The following is a 24,269-nucleotide window of genomic DNA, read 5'->3' on the forward strand; positions in this document are numbered from 1 at the left end:
ATATTAGCTAAATCTTGCTAAAATCAGAAATAGATTTAGAAGTCACTGATTTATAAAACTTCCTGGGGAAAAACCCACTGTAGGATATCTGCACACAAGAGAGGATTCCTTCCTGTTTTCACCCTTTTTCCGTACTCTCACTTGTGTAAAATGCTGCGTTTTATGATGTGATTACTGTGCTACTTTAAACTTGAAAAAGTCAGAAAGAAATACAATGTCTCCCTCACACTTAATACTAAATAAGAAAACCCATAAAACCAGAAAGAGTTATAAAGGTATTATCAACCAGTGCAGTGAAAATTTTTCATGAAAATGTAATGTCTTTCATATGTTTAGATGTGGTAATAATTTTATTAATGCAAGAGAAAGCTTTTCACATCAAAGCAGGCAAGTATGGATAGGAAATTAATCTGTATTCAGTAAGGAGCCCAACTGCAAATTTGTATACTTTAATGCACTAATGTCAAGACTCATTGACCCCAGTCCTACTGAGTTTTCCACTCGCTTCAAGAGCACAGAAGTATCTGCCTTGTACTTTTGCCACCTGACTGAAGGTATTATATCTTCAAAAATATTATTTCTGTAGGCATACAGAATGCAAAGATACTTGGAGAAGAAAGGAGTTAGGCCTAATATCTAACCATACTGTTTCATGATTTTTGCCACTAAGAATGTTAGTGGCACATTTGGAAAACTCTAAACCCAACATAAAATACGGGAAAAAGCATACAATAGATTACCCATGTAGAAATTCCCAAATTATAGTCATGATATCTACATTTACTGCTGCTCCTCAACACATTGAGATGCCAGGTTGCCTAATTAATTGAAATTTCTTGGCATCCAAATATCCAGCAGACAGTCCTAACTACCCTCACTGCAGAAAATGCAGATGTGAGCACGTGGCACTCCATCTTCACAGGGTGAAGTGCCTTGTCACAAGCCACAAGTCAGAATGACACTCCCCTACATGACCTAACCAGGAGACAGCAACATGATTACAAAAACCACAATATTTTGAATTAATTTAGATTTTGCAACCAAGCTTAACACATGTATAGGAGAAACACATGTAATGGAGAAATGCATTTTCTCCATTACACTCCAGAACACCAAGATCCTCCCCTTTGTTATTACTGGGTCCAGCTGAGATGGAGTTCATTTTCCCCATAGCAGCCCTCACAGTGCTGGGCTTTGCAGTGGTAGCTGATAACACAGCAGTCATTTTTCCAGGCTGTCTCTTCAACATTCCTCCCTCACCAGTATGCCTGGGTATGAGCAAGATCTTGTGAGGGGGCACAGTCAGGACAGCTGACCCAAACTGACCAAAAGGATATCCTGTACCATATGATGTCTGCTCAGCAATAAAACCTAAGAGAAAGGTGTGGGTGTGTGTATTTTTCGTTTTGACATTTTTGTTCTGGAGAAACTGCTACATTTACTGAAGCCCTGCTTCCCAGGAAGTGCCTGTGTATCACCTGCTGATGGGAAGTAGAGAACAATTCTTTTGCTGGTAGTCACTGGTATAACATACTCTGGTGCCACAGGACACAGAACCCACCTGCATCTTGCATGAAAGTCATGAAAACAAGCAAGGTCAAAGGACCTGAACAGGAGATTCAGTTTTTTGGAAATAAAATGCAAGGATGGATGCTTATGGCTGTAGTCAGCAACACAACAACTATGTTTGCCCAGAAATCCTGGAAGAGACCATAGACTGGCCAGAATGCAAAAATATCTATCCAGCCTTGACAGTGCATACACAAAGGAGGGAAGAAGAAGGGATGACAGCAACAAGTTTTCTGACAGTTTTTTACTCCTGTCTATTGATCTGTTCACAAAGACTTTTTGACTTGCTATGACCAAGATGCATAGAATGATTTACTAAAACCTATGCAAAACTGAAAAACAAGTGTCCTTAAATGGGTTACACTGCTAATTTAGCTTTGTTGCTAATTTATTAACTTCAATTTTATTTCACAAGTTAGATTAGGTTTTAATTTTTCAGAAATTTCAGAAGGATGAATGTCAGAAAAAGAAGTGAGTACAGTGTGCCATTCCAAATTACCTATTACAACTCCAATTCTAGAAATTTTTTGTTAGAAAAAGGTAGCAAATCTGAGAAACTGTCTCTTTTTTTTGACAGTCAAAATTTGCAAGATTTCTCTCCACAATCATTAAGCAAATACCAATATCCTTCACGGTGTACAGTATATTTAGTAGGATTGACATCTAGTCATTTATGTGCAAATAGCATGCAGAAAACTCTGAAGCACTTTATACTGAAGTAGTGCAACTTGTTGCAGAAATTTGTTCACAAATTCCTATATTTCATAGAATTTAAAGAGCAAATTTGCACTGTAAAAGGTGACTTATCTTAATCAGCCTGGTCATATTCTATTCCAGATAAAGTGTACTACTGAAAAAAGCTGTCATTGAAATGTACTTATTGTGCCATGATACTGACATTATTTTATCACAATCTGAGCCTACACTCCACACAATGACAGCTTCCTCAAAAACAAAAAAGAGAAATACCAGGAAAACCTCTAACTACCATTAAAGAATCACACATCTACATACTTCAGTTTACCTTTCTCTTTTTCTTTTTCTGCAGGTTGTGACCTCATCCCAGTCCAGTATCTCAGATGGGGCGATCCCGAACCAATTGCAGCCGTAGTTTTTGCATGCCTGGGTCTGTTGGCCACACTGTTTGTTACAATCGTGTTCATAATGTACCGTGACACTCCAGTGGTCAAATCATCCAGCCGAGAACTTTGCTACATCATTCTGGCTGGCATCTGCCTGGGTTACTTGTGCACTTTCTGTCTGATTGCAAAACCTCAACAGATTTACTGTTACCTTCAGCGAATCGGCATCGGCCTCTCACCGGCTATGAGCTATTCTGCTCTAGTAACTAAAACCAACCGCATTGCAAGAATCCTGGCTGGAAGCAAGAAGAAAATCTGTACAAAGAAACCTAGGTTCATGAGTGCCTGCGCCCAGCTGGTTATTGCATTTATCTTGATATGTATACAGTTAGGCATCATAGTTGCCCTCTTTATAATGGAGCCACCAGACATAATGCATGATTACCCAAGCATCCGAGAGGTCTACCTGATTTGTAACACCACCAACTTGGGTGTTGTGACTCCCCTTGGATATAATGGGTTATTAATTTTGAGCTGCACCTTTTATGCATTTAAGACAAGAAACGTCCCAGCTAATTTCAACGAAGCAAAATATATTGCCTTCACCATGTATACCACCTGCATCATTTGGCTGGCTTTTGTGCCAATATATTTTGGAAGCAACTACAAGATAATCACCATGTGTTTCTCAGTGAGTCTGAGTGCCACGGTGGCCCTTGGCTGCATGTTTGTGCCCAAGGTGTACATCATCCTCGCCAAGCCAGAGAGGAACGTGCGCAGTGCGTTCACCACGTCGACAGTAGTCCGCATGCACGTAGGCGATGGAAAGTCCTCTTCAGCCGCCAGCCGCTCCAGCAGCCTGGTGAACCTGTGGAAAAGAAGGGGATCATCTGGGGAAACGCTTAGGTAAAGTTTTCTAATGTGGGAGTGTGGGGAAGCAATTGTCATCTTCTGAGAGTTACTAAGAGTGGAAGGACAAAGGGAAGTGTGCTAATTTCCTTTGCCTCTGCACTGGGAGTGGAGTGAGTCCTCTGTCCCACATCTCCAAGTTTTGGGTTTGATTTAGTCAAAATGCTGTGCAAAAATTATTGACAAAGCAATGGGAAAACAAAGTTGGAAGTGCTGGGTGTGACAACTGTGTATGAATCTAGGGAGAAAAACAAGATTGTGGGAGTAAAAAAACCCAAGAGAAGAAATACAACTCAATCCCTTGTCCTGAATGGACCCATTTATTATCTCTTTCCCTTAAATGAACATCTTAGTGTCTGTATTTTGCCTCTAGTGACAACAGTAAGACAACAGGGCTGCTGCTAGAGTTCCATAATCGAGGTGGAGTGTTAAACACAAGAGTCATCATGAGCAGCCACTCTAAGGGATCTGAGGATTTGTTATGTATGGCTCTTCTGTTACACCTTTTATCTCCTGTTCCCTTGATTTTCCTCTCTTATACTATCTCTTCCTAATTTCTTTCTTTTTGTCCTCGCCTATCTTCTCTTCCTTACCATTTTTTGTAAACATCTTCCTAATGCTGACAAATTCAGCTGCTCATGGGCCCCGCTCTGTCTACCTTCCCTGCCATTGAACAGATACTCCCTTATATTTCTTTGTTTCTTCCTAATATATTATTTGAATTCAGCAATCATGAAGACAACTTTATGTTCAATGTATAAAAATTATCTTAAGTGAACATTAAATAGAAAGGAGAGCTCTGGAGTGAAAACTGCCCTGCTCCATAAACAGAACCTGTACTGTGTACTTGCCCAGTAGTTGGTATTCATCCTTTGATCCTTTTACTTTTGGTATGGACGCTATGAGAATGATTTAGGTTATTTAACTGCAGGCATTAACAAAAAAATCTGTTGATATGAAACTGCAAAGAAGCAAATGACACAAATTTTGTCATTCCTCAGCTATGTATGTCTAGCCTGGAAGTGACTGTCTTGGGAATTACTTCAATCCAAAAGAGCTTTGAGAGCGCCCAGTATGTGTGTGTAGGGATGAGAATAGCAGCAGAAAGCTGATACATTGACATATTTCCCTGGATGAAAAGAACTTGTACTTTGCATTTGAAACTTGGAGAAAAACTTATATGTCATCAGCAGCGTTCATCAATGCACAAAACTGGAGCAAAGAAGATCCTCCTAATTCATGTATCTGAATCCCCAGCCAATTAAGCTGTGATGGTGCCGCTGAATTTAGTAGGGTTCAGTTAGTGTGTGCCTGAAGGGTCAAGGCATCCAAGAGCAAAATGGTTCCATCAATCCTGGGAAATTCTCTCTAGTCAATACCAATTCAATTACATGAGAGAGAGTCCTAAAAGGTGATAAGAACATTTAAAATGGTGCTCAGGACTTCGCCTAGGTCTGGTATAATCTCCGAGAAAGTACAGAAAACCACTGTCAGCTTCAATTCCATTTAGTGTAGAAAATGAGGAAACAGAGTTCCACCCTTTTACTTGATAATTAAATATTTCTTTGAAAAAATATCTGGTTACACAAAGCAATAGGTTTCAAGGTATTGCTCAGTACAATGCTCAAAAGATTATTTTGAAAGTTATTCAAGTAAACACCAAAGTATTCAGAATCAAAGGAAATATGCACTAGAACTTCATGGCATCATTTAAATAGCTCAGAGGGGTTTTATTTAAAAGAGAGTGAGTCACTGTTGAATTTAAAAGAAACATGCTATTTAAGTCACCAGTGCATAGAGGGGCCTTTATCATTAGCATTTTGCTTCTTGACACTAATTTATAGCACAGTGTAGCATTGCATCAAATCATTGTCAAACAGATAATGCCAACACTCCATTCAGAGCTTTCACATCAGCCACAAAATGACAGATAACAAGACTGCTTTTGCCTAAATAAAGCAATGCATCTGTTACAGTCCTAAATGACTTTTTGCATGGGGTGTTCTTCAATTAAGAAAACCCAGGCAAACTGTGATTGTGTGTTGGAATGAATCTTCGCATACTGAAATATGTAGAAGGAGAGAGTAAAACTATTCATTGCCCAGTGAAATGAAAACCATTTCATGTAGGCTATTGTGATTCAGCAGTACTCACCAAAAGATATTCTGCCCTCATTTAAGGTGAGGTTAACAAACCTGACATTATCAGCAGTGACTTCACAAAGGAGAGTACTACAGAGCTGGAGTCAAAGCCCTATAACTGGTGTAGAGAGGCATCTGGAATTTCTGATTCCAGTCATCTTACCAGTTGGTTTCATAGTGACTAGGAAGGCCAAAAGTACATTGAGTAAATCTTGCCTTGAGGTACCAGGAATTATTGTCACATATGCTACACAGCCTTTTTGCAAGGGCCGAAAGTACAGGGCTAATTTATCCTCTCCTCACTCTCAGATAACTCACTATTCCATGCAAGATAAAGGCTGTATATTTCTGCTACAAGAGCTGCTATTATGATATTTCTAGTCAGGCCTGTACATCAAAGGGTCTCAGTCATGTTACCCTGACCTGGATAATAGTGCAGATGTTCAAAAGCTCCTCTTGGCTTTTTATTATCATTACCCTGGATTTCGCACAAAAAATTAACCACTAGTTGTTTATGTCTTCTGGAAGGTGTCTTTAAATGGCACACATGCTCCATTTTCCAAGCTTCACACTCATCTCCCCCAGCTACCTGAAGAACAGCAAGATTTCTTGCCTTTAAAGCAAGTAATAAACTGTTCTGAGTAACCAACCAAGTATTAAAAACCTCCCTAAATACTGTCTTTCGCAAATATATGTGCTATTTAACTCTTTAAAGTCCTACCAGTATTTTTCTCAAAAGAGAGAAGCCTACAGATGTCCATTACCTGCCAAAAGTACCCTCCTGAAACAAAACAAGACTGATTATCATCTTCTTAGTCTGTAACTAAGCCAGAAGGTTGAGCAGCACTTTCAATCTACAACCTAGGCAGGTAGCTGTGATCACTCTAAAGGAAAGAATCATCACCAGCTCAGCCAGATAATGTTAGGTGTACTCAAGATACATTGGCAGTGCTTTGTGCCTAATTATTCCATACAGCTGTGAACAGCACAATACTAGAAAACAGAATAACTATGCACATAAATTTCTGCACCTTATCATAGACACTTCTCTCACAAATCTTTTTTAGACTAAAGCTTAATAACTCAGTGTGGCAGTGACACTTTATTCTACTCGGATTAACTATGTGATGAAGTATTTCCCAAATATTTAAAAATAAGTTATGGCTGTGAAACTAAACAGAAAACTCACCTGATTTTTAATGTATTGTCTTGCCCACTTAAGAAGTTTGTCCTGCACTGTATGATTACAGAACTGAGCATTGCTCTGTGTGCATCTGCAGAAGTGATAGTACTGACAGCTTTCATCAGGACTGGGGATCCCTTGTCCTAGTGAGCCAAACTCACCTGTGCTTCATTAGGGGAACCACAATTTTTTTCTTATACAAATCACCATCACTTTGTTTTATCTTACTAAACTTAAACAAAAATGCTCACACATCCACCCCAGAATCAGGTTTCTTCCCCTCAAGCACTACAATGCCACATCAGAAAAAGCCATCAGGTGCCTGGGCTCACATGCTGTTAATTGCCATTCCATTTCTCCTATGAAGAAAACATAGTAAGCAAGGTAGATTTTTTCCCACTGAATTGGATTCAGTCCTGGACCACCAGTGTCTATAGTTAGTGTATAATTAGACATCAGGCAGTCCCAAACTGTGCCATAATGAACTATTTTGGAAACAGGTGTCTACTAGCACACTGCATGCTCTGTTTCTGCAAGGAGCAGCTGGTTTTCTCCCTTCCCTTTCCTATTTTCCTGCTTATGATTGACTATATATATTTTGTTCCAATTCTAACAGAAGCTATTTTGGACCAAAAAATAACATAAAATGTGCTTGTATCAGTCCAGAAGCTGCCATTCATAGTTAGAAATATTCCAGTCTAAGTATTATATAATGCATCTGCATACCATATTTCAGCACCGAAATCTTGGGGTGAGCTTTTTCAGAAGTCTGAATTTAAGTTTCTCAAAAAGTCCACTCTTTTTTTCCATTAGAATTTCTTAAAACAATATTTCTAATGTTGAATATGAATGAAATCCATACAAAGTACTGAAAAAGACCAAGAGAATTGAAAATGTGAAAACTTCGAGGTTTCACTACTGCTATGCTGCATTATAAAGAAAGTCCTGAGAAGACACTGATTTTCCAGACAAGTGGGAAACCCCATCAGAATAAACTTCTGCCACTGTTACACACTCCATGCCAAGGTCCCCGAGATGCAACCCATGCAATTCTCACTGTTCAGATATCAACTCTTCACTGGCTGAAAGCCATATATATCCATAAGCAGATAGATTTGAAGTCATGGACATCGAGCTGTGATCAAATGTCTTTAGAGTTTGTGGGTGTATTATCAGCATGAGGATTTCAAATGTAAATGGGAAAGATTCAAATTTCCCATGCCTCAACACCTTGCCTGAGATATGAAACAGGCCTGTTGTTTGACACAGAGCTTTTAGTCCTGTAAAGAACATGAAGTTCAAGAAAAACTGAGAGATTTTTGTGGAAAGCTGAAGCTGGTTCTCATTCCTCATGTGCAGACACATTGAGAAAGATACTGATCCTGAGTTTCTGCCACAGCACATTCTATTGAGACACATTTTTATAGTGCAAGTGCCAGTTTTGACTTCATATATATGCAGCTTGAACAATTTCTCTGACACGTTTTGAACCATGATAAAAGAACACCACACCTCACTTCCAAACTAATTTTTAAAAACTTTTTATTTACCAGACTTCTCCAGGACACAGCCGATAGGTTCATACTCAAAATTTTCATTATCAAAGGTCTGAGATTCTCCTGGTGATCTGATTGGTCATACAGTACATTAAGACTAACATTCCATCACGTCCATTGCCTGGCAAAACAAGGCAAAACACAACTTTCCTAAATTCTAGACCAACAGTCACAGATTTCATAAAAGTCATTGGTTCTGCAGTTTCTGCAGGCTGTTGAACTGACTGAAACATGGAAATCATGAAACTAAATATAGAAAAGGTTGTAAACCCACAAGACTGAGCTCAAAACTAGTGCATAACTAGTGCATAACTGCTGTATGGAGTAATATCAGCAGCTTGTAATATATAACAGCATGGGTTGCTTTCCTACTGGAACTTGGTGGAGCCATTCTGTTCTGGTATACAATAAACACTGTTTGGAAAAGAAAAAAGAAAAAAGCATTGGGAAGAAAAATAGTTACTTTCTACCCTGGTAAAAAGAAAAATTATTTTTAATGTCAGTCAGTGTCAGAGGAGAGGTCCCAGCCCACCTGTCTTATACCCATCAGACTGTTATAATAGCTTTACAGTAAAAGCTGTTATAACATCAGACTGTTATAATACCTTTACAGTAAAAGAGCTTTCCAATTCCAGTTTTATTTCACCATGGAAAAAAAAAAAAGATGTGGGGGACGAAGTTTCATAGACTAAAGAAGTAATTTAGAAATTATTTTTATTGTTGCTAAACAGCTCTTGTGTGTACAGAGAATTAATTGGGAGATTATCAGAGAACTGGAAGAACTAATGCTTAAGTCACATTCTAGAAATGATTGGCACCATCTTTCAACTACTAACAGTGGTAACAGTGATGACCTTTTAGCCATTGCCCACCTCAATGCAATAAATTCTTTTGGAAACTGAAAAGTAGAAAAGCTGTTCAAAACAGGACCACATATTACTGTAGGGTGAAAGATGTCACAGAAAAATCATTGTGCACCAAAACCTAAGTTAATTTCTCCAGATGCTCTTTAATGGGACACTTGACTTCAAATTGCCCAAAAGTGGTTGATGTCTCTGTATTATGATTTTATGGTCAAAAAGTGAGGGCTAAACATCTTACATGACTTAGTAGAGCAGATAACAATTTACTTGAGGTGAAGGTTTGGCCCAACAGGTATTGTTCTTATCTAAAAAAAGGAAATCTAGGCATAGTGATACAAGATACTATTTGTTTACTTCATAGCCTTGCTAAAATTGAATTTTGATGCATGCAGGGTAAAAAAAAAACTTGACTCTTCAGAGAAAGTCATTATCCTTTTGATGGATTAGTCTGCATTTATTAATGAATCAGTTCCCAAATGGATCATTTAGAGCTATTTTAATCTAATATGCTACAAAAATTTAGATTGAGAGATTACTGAATGATTTGAGTCCTTCACTTTTCCCTAAATAATTTAGTCTTAGTGTCTTTTTGGACAAACTTCAAATACTCTGAAATGACTGAAGAATATTTTATAAAACTTAGTGAAAGGTATTACTGAAAGCTTTTGATAAATTGCTGCTAAAACATTCCATCTGTATAATAAATTTATACTCTTGAATGACCTGTTTACAATAGACTTTGTGTACAGTGCTAGTGCTGTTGTTTTGAATTTTCCCCTCAAATTTAATTAAAATATTCATTGATTGATATCATTTTTTCAGCTGCATTAACTGAGCACATGTCTTCAAGCCTAATATTAGGCATTATTTATATTATTAAGACATTGTTACCATAATTTTGAAACAAATATCATAGCTGAAGTCTGGAAATTAAATGACATTGTGAACAGTTCCCTGCCTACTGTTGCCCACATATGCTTTAGGTTGCAAAATGAGGTCTTGCTACCGCACTGCAAAAAAGAAATGAAGGAACAGTGAAGACAGGACCCAAAAGTTCATATTTATTTGGGGAAAGGAAGAATTTCTATTTTTTAATAGCAATATTTATCCTTTTTACATTTTTTTTAATCTTCAAGCCTGTCTCCCAAAATTCAGGTGAGAAATAAAGGCCACCATATGCTGTATCACCACTGTCCTTGTCACACATGCTGCAGAGCACCCAGAGAAGCCATGCAGGTGGTCTCATGTTCATTAGCATGCACAATGTAGGTCCTGTCTACCAGGTTTGTCTACCCAAGGAACTTCTGCTTCTTTCTACAGCAAACTTTGATAAAAACTGGCATTGTAATTGATTTGATGCACTGTAATTAATCTGATAAACAAAAGGCTAGGACATGCACCCTCCTCCTTCCAAGGTCCCCCAAGACACGGAGCAGTCTGCCACTGAGGGAGCACCTGTATGAATTACAATGAATGGCATTTGTACTTGTATCCTGAATGTTGATGTGGACTAATGGAAGAGATGGCATTTCATCTGGCTGAGAGCTGTATTTGGTGACAAATACCTTTTCGTGACTGTGACTGAAATTTAAGGCAGATGTCTGCTAAAATATATAATCATTATATATGTTTATAATATATAGCAATCTTAATCTGCTGTAGTATTGGCTACAGTATTATATATTGAACATTTCTATAAGTAAGACTCTACTGTATTAAAAACCTGTACAATGGTTTTTCCAACACCTCAGAAAAAACTTTCTGGAACAAGGGAATTAAAAAGACTGGTAATATTTTGCTATCAGTCTAATCTTCCCCTGAGCCAGTATAATGCTTTGTATATCATTCCAACAAAAATGTTATTTTGATTCACCAGCTACAATTACGTATGATTGCTTAATTAGAACAAGCTTTTTAAAAAAGTGAAATATTATGCTGAACTTGAAAAAAAATTGTAAGTTTTGATCTAAAGCAATTTTACTTGCTGAAATTGTGCTAATAAGCAACTAATGTTTAAATGTTGGGGGTTTTTTAATGAAAAAAGTGGCATGATTAATAATATACAATTTATTTTAGCCACTACATAAATGGGGAAATCTCACACAATAAGCAGAGACTTTTTCAAAATATTCAGTGCAATATGCTGCAATTTCAAGATAGCATGTCCAATCTCACAGAATCAATTCTCAAGAATACAATATGTTTGTAGATCAAAGATCAAAGCAACCCCTACAGTAAAAACACTAAATATTTTTCAAATTCCATTCTTTAGCATTTATGCAGAAATCTTTAAAGATATTATCTAATCTAAATCTTTAAAGATATTATCTAATCTAAAGCTTAACTCTGCTGCTATGAAACTTAAATACTTCATCATTTCTTAATATCAAGACCAAGGAATATTGCAGGTGAAATATACTGCTTGTATATAAGTTAACAGTGTCAAGCACAGATTGGGTGCTCAATAATCAATGGCACTTCTACATGGCAGTATGAGATTGCATTTGAAATAGGGATTTATGACTGATCTCCATCTCCAACACAATAAATTACATTTGATTTACATTTTAAAAACCTAGATACCCTGAGATATCTTCAGTTAGTTAAACTTTTTTACTGAAAAAGAGGAAAAAAATCCCCTTATGTCAAAGAGTACAAACCAGTTTATAATTGCTCATATTATTTTTTCAGAGAACAGGTTGCTAGAAAAAAACAATTTTTGGTATTACAAACTCTTGTCTTTTGATAAATCTCACTGTGTAGTGTGGACATTTTAACAGAACCTGTGCATTACCATCCACATTCTATCCATAGATTATTTTTAAAGAGTGCCTTTGACCAAACTACTGACAAATGTAAGCTATGGCACAACTTCTAGGTCTCCCCTGCCAGCATCCAGCAGACAGGGGATGTGCAGCCATGTGAAATGTGCTGCTGATCAAGGTATCCAACACCTTCTGCAGGGAAACTGGGAAAGAGCAGAAGTACGAGGGACCATGAACGAAGATGGGTCTCATCCTAACATGAAGTTAAGACCACCAGGATACCAGCACCTGGATCTACTGTGCAGGCATAATGTAAAAAAAAAGCCCATATCTAGAAATTTGTCAGCACCTGTCAGCTTTTCCTGTCAGCACAGGAAAAAAAAGAAAAAAAAACAAAAAGGAAAAACATGTAGGACTCTACACATATATAAAAGCTGATTTCTACATATTTTAGTGAATCACTATTGATCTCATTCAGGATGCTGATACCCATATTCCCCCTTTGTTTCCCATAGTATCCATTAATATTGGTCTACAAGAGGAGTTTTATTGGAAGATGAAGAAGGCCAGAGAAAGGCCTTCAAACTTGAGCAGTCTCATTGGTGTTTCCTACCATGTATCAAATGTACATTGACTTCCCTAAAAACCAAGGCAATGTAGTCATGGTTTCTCAGCCCAGGAGTTTCCTTCTCTCTAGTGAGGCTCTGGAGAGAGCAGAGCACTGTTGTGTAAGATAGAATGATGTGACCAAGCGTTTGGCAAATGGATAAGCTCTTCAGTGACTGAGTTATTGGGAATTACTTCCCAAATTTCCTGTCACTGATCAACACTTATAAAACATATTAGTATTTATCATTAAATATTTTCCTTAAGAAAACTTGCTCCTGTGGCAAAAAAATGACACAGATCACCATTTCCACCAAAAGAGGTGAGAAAAACACTTAAAGATGACCCAAAATATTTTAAATCCTATAACAGAATTTAGTTGCTGCCTTTCTGCACAGAATCAAAGTCTTCTATCTTTTTTCTAGCCAATATATAGTCCTGGAATTGGAAAAAATGAAAAAATAAATTTGTTCTTGTGTATACTGCTCACATTGTACTGTTTTATGACTCTTCCAAAATACCCAATTACTTTTCACATTAGTAGTTCTTATGTCAACTGCAAAGAAATTCCTGAGGGTTTTCCCTCTCAACAGATTTGCTCTTTTAAAGCAATCCTTGATTTTAACAACCTGGAAGGGGACATTTTTCTAATGCAAGATGTTCTGAGCCAAAGTAATTTCCTGTGTCTGCTCTGAGAGCTGAAAACATTTTATGCAGAATCTTTGGTGTGCCTTTTCAGAATCATCACTCAAAGAATTTTGGAACTTCATTTCAAGTTAGAAGCACTTTCCACACCCGCAGGACTGATGAGAGTTTGGTCACTGTTTTCATAATTCCATGGACATTTAGCACTGACTGAATGGCAGTGTAGCAGTTACTATGGCTCAAGGCTTTGAGGTTTTATGAGGCAACATGGTGTTTCTGGTAGTGCAATTTGCTTTTGAGTGGATGGATAAACTCGAGAGATTCATAACAGTGTCTCTGCTGATTTTCATGGTAGTGAAATTTATGCTAATGTGAAATGGACAGTTGTGGAGATTTATTTATCTGGGTCACATCCATCCTAACCTGGGGCTCTTCAGGATGGGATTACCAAGGACATTTATTTACCTCTTTTTCCTTTTTGTTGGCTACTTTCTAGAATCCTGCTTATCGTGAGTATTCAGAGTCTCCCAGTTTTTCCTAGTTTCAATTTTTTCCCTACGCTATGCTAGACAAAATATCTTTTTTGGTTATTTACTCTAAACATAACTGTATTTCCATCCTGCTCTTCTTAAATTCTACTTTCTTTGATGTCTAACACCTTCCTTTTTTTTTCCTGTGAAGTTTCTGCACATTCTTTTCTTTCTTCTTTTTTTCTCTGGCTATCCCAATTAATTTTGTATAATCCAGTTTGACTTCATTTGTATTTTCCAGTAAATTTATCTACTCTCTAAACCCATCCACTTTTTCTCCACTCTAGGAATTGGTTTCCATTTAGTACATGTGTCCTGTGTGAGCTTCGTGCCTAACTGGGAGCACTACATATACCACACTCCAGATGGTCTTAAAACCTTGGTAGCCAGTCTGCAAAATTGCTGTTGTTCTCCTTTCAGTAAGCTTATAATTTGTAAACCAAAGGACTTTGCACTTATACACCTCATTTTGCTGTCTCCGGTTCACTCTCAGATTCACTAAGCTTCTTCATTAGTGATTTATTCAATATACTCTGCATCTGAGGGTCTACTACATCTGCATCCAATATTTAGTTCACTTTCTCTGTACTAAGGTTATTTATCTTTTACAGGGTAATTCTCTTCAAGGTACTTTTGTTATCTAGATCAGATTAATGAATGAGCAACAGAAAAGTTCATTATTCTGTGATTTTAACAGTGTTAAATGCACAAGCTTCCCCACAGACGTATGTTAAAACCCCACAGTGAAGCTCATAGGATTTGAGGATGGGATATCACTATCTCTTTGAGAAGACATATGCAGGTACTTTGCCCAAATTTTTCTTAAAGGACCTAAATAGGTATTTCAACACCTAGCACAAGAATTTGTACAATTAGGGTGAAGTTCACTGCTGGGAGGAGAGACCGTATGAGACCTCTACATAACTCACATCCCAACTGAGTGTTCCAACAGTAAACAATGACCAGGTCTTATCTTGTATCTCATCCATAAATTAATTAGATGATCAAGTATTAAACTGTTTATCCAAGTGATTTTTTTTCATCAAAGTGTAAGGTCTTGTACATAAAATACACATAGTACTGCACTGGGCTCTAGGTTTGGGATTGATCTCACTTGACTTTATGTCTAGATCTCAGCAAGTCATCTAACATCAATTTGTTGCCAGTGGAGAGAGGAAGTCCCATTCACAACATGAACTGTGAGCCCACACCAATTTTACCAAAACAACCCACTACACTGGTGTTTGCTTTGAAAAGTGAAACACACCACGTATTACAGAGATGTAGGATCAGGGAAATAAGTTATGGTTGAGAACATGGACACCAGCTGATTTCCCACAGATAGTTAACTTAAGTGTTGCTTCCCTTAAACTGTTTCTCTCGAAGGAGATTTTTTCTCTTTTTGGTCTAATTTCTCTGTTTTGGTCTAACTCCAAAAAATATTAAAGTGTTAGCATGCTATTTATTCTGTAAAACTATTTGGCTCCTCCTATATGGAGTTACAGATACATATATATAGAGATATATATAAAGAAAACAGTGAGCACCCATCCTGCATAACCCTGTTGGCTTTAACACTGGTCTGGGATTTTATGCAGTTATTCCACCACTCCCCCAGCTGCTTTGCACTCTTCTCTAGCACTGCCACAGTAACATTCATGTGCATGGCCCTTTGCACAGCAGCTGACAAAGAAAGCTGAGCACACAATCACTTCTCTCTGTTTGCTCCTGTTGTTGTCGTGATTTATTAGGTACAAAGGCAGGAGACTGGCCCCCCCGCACAAGTCGGAAATAGAGTGTTTCACCCCAAAAGGGAGTATGGGGAATGGTGGGCGAGCTACAATGACCAGGTAAGCAAAGAGCAAGTGGCCTTAGGTCAGTGTGATATGTCTGTGAACAGAAGAAGCAGCCTTGGATAATTCCAGGCTAGATCTTCTGTCTGTAATTCCTGTGTATCCCATAAAGTATGTTTAGAAAAGAAAAAAAGAAAAAAAAAAAGAAAACATGTTGCCACTGCTGATTTATGTGTTCCATCTGACTACAAAAAAACCCTGCACCGTGTTCATTCCAGTGATCTGAACCACATGTCCTGTGTGATGTTGTTGTAATATGGTGCTTTGGGGAGGAGAAATCTTACACCTGACTCATTAAGCCACTTGGGCAGATGAAAAGAAGCAGAATTCAAACCTGGAGTAAGGGTAGGTCCACTTCATTTTAGGGGTTACATTAAGTCTAACCAAAAGAACTTTTAAAAAGGGCAGAGAAAAACTGATTGATAAAAACATATTCAATACGAAAATGTTGGTTCTTCTAAATCAAAATATCCTATGGAAAAGTGCTGAGTTTTACAGTTATTTTAAGGAAAGGTTTCAAAGTAATTTTAAATACAGTTTAAACCATCTTTTTAATAACTTTCTCAATTTAATTCATATACTTATTTTGCTTCATTGTCATTATATTTTGCATGACATTAAGCAACACTACAATTTAATGAATATCAAATAATGGTTTTTCTTCAATGTTACTAGGATTAACTGCTTTATTATGGCCATTTTGATGTTTTTCCTCTTGAAATACTTCAAACTACATAATTCTGTGCAATACTTGGAGATTTCAGCAATTCTTCTCATTTTGAGTCCAGCCAGATTTCCAAATGTTGAGCTCTCCCATGGGACAGAATTTTCATTTCTCCATATATGTCCTTTCATAAATATATAAGCACATACATGCCAAAGATGGTTATACATCTTTCATGAAACAATGTTTTTAAGAAGCATTGTGTCATTGTGTTATGTCCTACTAAGCAAAAGAACCATTTTACCATTTAATAAAATACCTGCTCATTCCTTATCAAGCCCTGTAGGATATTTACAAATGTAACAGTAGAGCACAGGGTGACCAAATTTTACCGTCACTTTTCCCAAGTGTTACATCCCTTGGGAAATTTTATCAATGCAGGAGGGTATTCAGGGAGACACTTGCACAGTGTTATGTTTCCCTTGGGTACAGCATTCACACACATTCGTAGGGCTATCAATACTCACACCACACAGCACACACCTGAGGGCTTCTGCAGTTAAAATACCATCAGAAACCTTGATTGCTTAGTGTTGCACACAAAGTATATTTTTGTCAACTGGAGGGGTTTCTTGTCTATGTGTCATCTGGAATTTTTTTTTTTTACATTGCATTGCCTTCAGAAATATTTATTCTTCATTTAAAAGCTACCTGAAATCAATATATGATGGAACTTTGAAGAGTGGAAAAGTACATATAATTGTCAGACAACTGTATTTTGTTGTACAGCATTCAACTCTGGTTTACCTGGCCATTTATACACATTTGAAAAACTTCTTTTTTATATCTTCACAGTGAATAATCTGTTTGCATTCCAGACTGTAATCGATCTGAGTCAAGTAGAGAGAAGAAAAAGGTTCCTGTTAAAGAGGATGCCCTAACAGTCAAAAAGACTGGAAACTCTGTCAGTCTAATAGTTCCACAGCAAGTCTGTCAGCTGCAAGACCTACTCAAACAATTAAGAACACCTGCTGCTTAATAGAGAGTGCAATTGCATTTGATGGCTGTGTCTCCAGCCACAATGTCCTGGCCAATGGTCCTTTTCCAATTTTGTGAGCTCAGCAGAGTTGCCTTTGAGCAGCCTGGGAATCTCCCAGACAGAACTCAGACATTTCAGAAAGCAGGTACATTCTGACATCCCAGCAGGTATCAGACCAGTGTTAGAAGTCACTGAGATGAAGAGCAGATGGAAAAAGACATACAGGGGCCTGACCATTTGTGAATGATGAAAAAACCTCATCATCTCATGGGACAAAGAGGTCTCATGATACTGACCCACCTTACAGTCTTCCAGCCTAAATAATGCCATGCAATTCATACTGGGCAGTGTTGTTCAGCTTATGTCCTCAAATACCTCATGCAATGTTATATTTGCATTCCAGCCCTAGTGTGGACATTTTCCACATCTGGGCCTAACTATTCCTTTATATTAGTATTACAAGTGGCTTTGGATGTTGCAAGATGAAAAATGACACACAAATAGAAGTAGTGGGTACATTATGTGTTGCCTTGAAAGGCTGTTTCTAATTAGGGAAGTTACAACCTCCTGCATCACCTGTGAGAATCATTCACACATATATGATAAAATCAACTATAGGAATGAGGTGTTTTATGAAGCTTTCACAAAGCAGCCATAACATCAGTTCTTTTGCACTTCTTGCATAATATATACATTTTTAGTTGATTGAATGCAATGAATAAGAAACTGTTTAATAACTCACAGGAGTAATTTTCCTGCTGATAAGTCCTATGCGCAAAAATACTTCTGTAATTATTTATTAGGCATGCCAAACATGTAAAATTCCTCCAATTGCATGCGCTTTGCAGAAGATAGAAGTTAAATCAACTCTTGACTTTGGAGATACAACTAGGAGAGTTAATTTTTTTTTCATTGGTCTATTGGTTGGTTTGTTGGTTGGTTTTTTGTTTGTGTTGTGTGTGGGTCTTGTGTTTCTATTTTTTGTGCACTGCTTTTACACTTGATTTCAGTGTCAGATAAGGTGATGGTTTCAATTTTTCCCAATTCCCACTTCATACCTTTGGCAATGAAAACAATGAAAAATCAAGTTGGCCAATAAATGCTGAAAACACCTTAAAGCATGTTCTGCTTTAAGTGGAACTCAGGAAGAGGAGCTCAGAGTTCAAGACGTGTCATTGTCCTCTCTCCATCCTGTGAATAGAATGCTCCAGTGTAGCAGAGATGTGCTCAGAGATGCTTGAAAGGGCATTTTTCAGACAAAAAGCATAACACAACTCTAGTTACCTTAATTAACAATAGCAATGAGGTCATGGTAGTAGAGAAAAGAAGATACATCTCATACCAGGATCATTTTTGCATTTTGGGTAATGATGTACTAGAAATGTTTCATTCAGATACCAGACCCTCCATTTCCCAATCTAACCAGGCAGGCTGCTGAAGCAGTTACCAGAATCAGCATCACTGGTGGCTGCACTGGGAGGTCACTGACAAAGGTTTTGTCCATCAACTCTCTCTCACTTTGTAGTTTCTTTCATACTTACATATTAAAGTCACTCATAGAAATGTCAGCTGGGATTTTCATGAGGAAAGGAGGTATCAACATATTATGATTTTTAGAGTATGATAAATAATTGCTCTTGCTGTTCACAACAGAAAACTACTCTGAAAAAGTAATTGCAAATTATTGTTTATTTCTAGAGCTCAGGAGATGACAAAAGTATTTTTTTTCCTTGTATTATTCCTCTTTTCTGTTTTGTTGTCATTTATTTCCACAGAAAAAGCAGTATGAGATTAATTTAAACTAAATAACTTGAGTGATATATCACTAGCAGGTTATTTGTTTGTGGCAGAATTGTCTTCTACCCAGGGAAAAAATTACATAGGCATGTCAAGGTTTTCTTAAAAGATTTTTTAAATTAGAGGAATAGCAACAAAATAAAATGTTACAGTGGTAGAATTTACCTAATTTAGACATCTTTGGTTCTGCATCAAGTTATCCAGGTTGTTCTATATTTCTGGGAGAAACTATGACTTGCTTCTTCATAGCTGTATACTGAAGTTCACCACTTTACCGCTTATTTAATTTCAGTGTTTTTAGCATGTTGCAAGGCACTTGCATTCTCCCAGGGATGAAGAACATGGGTCACTACAAGCAAATGAAATAGTGATCTGAGATTGCAGGTGACAAGATAAAAGAAAATGCATATTTGCCCCTACTTGAATTCATCATGGGCACACACACATACACACACCATCCCTTAAGAAGCATCAAGTTTTAGTTAAGTCTGCAGATAGTACACAAATCCTTTTCAGGCAGAATGATTATATCATTGGGTCCTCAATAAGGTTTCAGCAGAGGAGTCTAAAAGGAGAACAGGTTCTTACTATTTACTTTGAATACTAAGAATTCTCTTTGGCAGAAAGTTATAAGGGCTGAGCCAAGTACAGAAGTTTATCCTGCTTATCACTGCCAGTTGCTTCTGGGGATAACACGGGAAGAGTTCACCCTTAAAGATGCAAGAAGTCTGCACAGTGTCAGAACTACAACTTGATTGCAACACTTCAGCCATTGAAACATTGGGGCACAAATTTACTACCAATTTTAGCTCCATAAAATTTGGACCAGTGTTCTAAAATATGAAATTCCATTCATGGACTTAAAAAACTTAAGAATTTGGAATCTTTCCTTATTGTAGTCACATGAGGATGGGTTGCAAACATATCTTACATGTCTCCATCAAGTTATTGTCCAGTGTGTGTTTGCAGTTGTACCATTTCAAATTTGGAGTTAGATACCCATATTAGTATGTGACAGAGACTAAAAATTCCCTTACATTTTTATGGTTCCACTTATATTTTGGTTTCCACTATGCAGCTGTGCATTCTGGGCTTTCTTAAAAAATAATGAATTCCATCACTTTAAACTGATTTTCCTAGTTCAGTGAAAGATATTAAGAGAGGAAGTAACTTATTTTCAAATGGCATAGTTTTCAGTAACTGTCCCCAGTACTGGTCCCTAGGCATTCAGCGCCAGAATTAATTTTAGCAGCTCTGGATAATTAAAAAGAATGGCACCCTTGTTAAAATATGAGAGTTTCCAGCTGCTGTGTCTGTAAATTCCTCTTCCTGTTTTTCATTTCTTCTGCACTTTGAAGTACCTTACAAAACAAATTTGCCTCACTAGCACCTGGCTAGTGGCAGACCTATGCACCATCTCATAAATAATCATACAACAGAGGGAGAAAATACTGCAACAAAGTTCTACTACCTCAACAAAAACAAAAGACCAAGTGACCCATTCTAGACAGTTAAAAAATATTTGTAAAGGGAGAGGAATTTTTTTTCACATCTAAGTGTATAAAAATCAGTTAATAGCTCTCTTGAACAGAAAAAAATCTTTAAAGACAAAACTCAAGTGTCTCTGAAGAGATTCAGTAGGAGAAAAAAAATAGAAACAAAACTAATTGCTATTCTGTCATCAAGTGGACAACTGCAGAAGAAATATTTGAAATATCAGCTACTTCAAATTTTCTCATTTATTCTAATTTTGTTTCTTGAACATATTATGTAAATCTAGAAGGCAGAGAAAAAGCCAGTCTATCAAAATCAAAGCAGCTTTTAGTAAAGACAATGGAGAAAAAATTACTGTCTGGTTCTCAGGAAATTTCTCTTGTGCATAAATCTGAACCTAATTAACCTATAGCAAAAGAAATTAAAAACAAAAATAAAAGTTTTGCAAAAGGCTTTGTTTAAAAAAAAATCTGAACATTTTGGTATCACTGGTTGAAGTTTGCTCCATTCTCCTCTGCTCTATTCAGTGCAATGTGCCAGCAGAAGAACTGGCAGAGCAGAAGAATGGGATAGAAAAATTTGTATTCAGCCAAACTTTGCAGTGAAATTCCTTTGAGAGTTCAAAAGTTTATTTCTTCTGTTTTCAACTGATGGAGCCAAAATCTGTTTAAAAGAAAAATCTAAAATTTCACTATCCTAAAGTTTCCCATCATTGAAGAGTCAAGGCATAACTGGGCATAGTAAATGTAAACAATTCCATTCCTAGATATCCTATTCTATGTCTGTGATCTATCTTTATTTCTCTGTTTTTAAGTTGTGAGCATTGCATGGTTTCCAGTTAACCTGACGGAGTACCAATCAATATGCAGTTAGAGCAGGATCTTAAAGTATTATCACAGCAATATATCTTCAACCCACTTTCATGGCAGTATAAGAAAACAAGTGTTGCTCCTTTTACAGAGGCAAAAAAATGATTGCACAATTCAATCCAGTGTTGACTTCCTAGTAAGTAGGTGCAGCATGATAAAACATAGGATGCATTTCTGACACAAAAATTCTTTAGCTATAGGGTACACTCCTTACTGAAAAATTATAGAATCAAAAAGGTTGGAAAAGACCTTTGAGATCATCAAGTGCAACTGTTAACCCAACATCACTGTGTTCACCACCAAACCATTTTCTCAAGTGCTGCATCCAAATGTGTTTTGAACACTTAGAAGGATGCTGATTCTACCACTTCCTTGGGCAGCGCATTCCAGTGCCCCACCCCCTGTTCAGTGGATGGTGTTTTTGTCCTATTCATTTTGTAATATCAAGGTATTTGCAGTGAATAATGGTCAAGTCTTTCAGACTTTTGCACAAAACTTGTGCTAAACAGCCATTGGGTCTCCTTCAGGGCCCTAGGATCAAGATGAGAGCCACATGCAGAAATTACTCTAGGGCAGAGTACAAAAGAAGTGTATTTCAGCCAATACTTACCCAAACCCAGACTGAGATTCAGGTAGGCTGGTGACTTGCACCACAGAACATTTAACTGTTCACTATCTTTCCCAAGGGTTCGATGCAAACTCAGATTTCATCCTTTCCCTGTCTCCAGGTTCTTCAGCCTCATATCCCTCCTTAATTATTGTCTTTTTAACTGTGACCAGGGAGGGAGTAGCATGTTGCTTTCACAAACTCTTACAATCTGGTCTTCAGGCCGTGAAAATATTTATATGCATTTAGTACACTATTAAAAGGGTTTGAACATCTGTACTAAGTCAGTGCTTGAAGTCAGGAGGGGTGCTAGAATACACCACTTTCTTTGGGCAAACATTTCTATTTGCATTGACTAATCCTTCATGTTAATGGCATTTATTTCACCCCTGTGGCAGGCAGGCCTGTCACAAGCCCTTCTAAGACCTCACTAGGAGGATATCCAGGACTGGATCTGCATCCTCTCTTCCTGATCAAAGTTACAAGTGCCAGATCATTCTCCCTGCTGGTCCAGGTCAAACGCAGCAGCAGCTGGGACAAGGTTTCATGGTCACATAGCAGAACTAGAGGCAAGATCTCATCCGCCAAACAATCCAAAATCTGCTCCTGCTGCTGTCACTGAGATCCCACTGAACTCAGGACTCAGCATGACCAGTGAGCCAGGGCTCTCAAACAGTTCTCAACACCCACAGAGTATGTGTTGCAAGGAAAAAAGTGCATGGTCCTCAGAGGGAACAGTTTTACTCTGTAAGACATTGGTGCCATCTCCTGCTCAGTCCAGAACTGGACTCCCAGAGATTCAGTGAGCAGTGCTACAGGACAGAGTTTGATTTTCCTTCTTGCTCTGATTGCAGTACAGCAGAAGGAAGGGATTGTCTGAACAGCAAGTTACAAACCACCAGCTGTTTTGCCTGGCATTTTGGGGACAGGGGCCTAACAGACAGCTTCCAAGACACAAATATCATCCCAGTGACCATTGCAGCAAAGGGGGGAACCCATATGTACTTATACAGCTCCCTTCCCAGTCTTCCCTCTCCTAAAGTACCCATTGTTTTACATTGTGTTTGTCTTCTGGATTCTGTCATGCTTCTTTTGAAGGGAAAATCTGTTGATATATGTTGTGTTACATGATCCATTGTAATTCCATGTAATGTAATCACAGACATGAAACCATCAGGAGGTTTTATTTTACACTCAACATGCAACTTTTTTTAGATGGCCAGAAGAGCTATTAAATGGATAGTTTGAGGGAAGCCTCCACATGAAGGCTGGTATAAAGTCATCTGTATTTAGTAAAGTATGTGCTTTGCAAACTATTATGCTGCAGGCTAACATTTGAGGATATCTATTGCAGACTTAAAAAGCAAACAAAAAACAAATTTGCACTAGTCTATCAGGGTCTCCAATGTTGTCTTTTCACAAATCCTAAATGGCTATAGCAAATGTTTTGGAAACCAAAGCGAATTGTCTAAAGTTTTGATGCATTTTATGTATAAATCATGTTTATTTGTATGTGTGGACTGTTTTTCCTGTTGACATCATTTCAGAGTCATTGTCTGTTTCAGCTAAGAGATATTTCTAATATCTTCATTATTTCCAAGAACTATATGTTCATGCATGTGCAAACACCAGTTCATCAGACTGAGGAACATGTAGAAGGAAATACTGTGTGTTCATAAGGGCCACAGCTGGCTTTTCTTAGGTATCAAGAGGAGAAAATAAGTAATTTTGAAAAAGAGTATGATGGGATCTGAAAAGAATTTACCCTAAGAGGACTCATTTTGCAGAAAAGTGGAGCAAAATGTTTATTGCTGTCTCCAAACTCATGTTACCATGAAGAGCTTGTATAGTTTGTCTGATATTTCTTTCCTACTAGGAACATAGTTTAATTCTTTGAGCTGACCTGTAATTTGAAAAAAATTAATTATTTCTTTAATTTAGTGGCAGGTAGCTTGCCAAGTACCTTGATGAAGAAGTTGTTGCCCATTACCTACAACCAGTATAGTCCCTTTCTGTGTGTTGCTCCAATGCTTTCAAATAGTGGGACAAAACCAGATTTTTTTCCCCAGCCTTAACAGATTAAACTTCTTCATCTCC

At 37.5% G+C, this 24,269-nt stretch overlaps 1 protein-coding gene across 6 annotated transcripts in view; it reads left to right on the forward strand.

Moving 5' to 3' along the window:
* The window catches only part of GRM5 (glutamate metabotropic receptor 5), a 245,731-nt gene that overhangs the window by 213,512 nt on the left and 7,950 nt on the right, over positions 1–24,269 (forward strand). For 5 of the 6 annotated variants that reach the window (XM_071432802.1, XM_071432804.1, XM_071432803.1 and 2 more), the window contains 2 exons: positions 2,618–3,557; positions 15,601–15,699. In XM_071432802.1, coding sequence (XP_071288903.1) covers positions 2,618–3,557; positions 15,601–15,699 — 1,039 coding nt within the window. The remainder of the gene's footprint in view (positions 1–2,617; positions 3,558–15,600; positions 15,700–24,269) is intronic. The other variant, XM_071432807.1, reaches the window with a different exon arrangement.

This window comes from Agelaius tricolor, unplaced genomic scaffold, assembly GCF_023055355.1.
Source record: "Agelaius tricolor isolate 1412-34295 unplaced genomic scaffold, bAgeTri1.0.p SCAF_9, whole genome shotgun sequence".
Classification (NCBI taxonomy): domain Eukaryota; kingdom Metazoa; phylum Chordata; class Aves; order Passeriformes; family Icteridae; genus Agelaius; species Agelaius tricolor.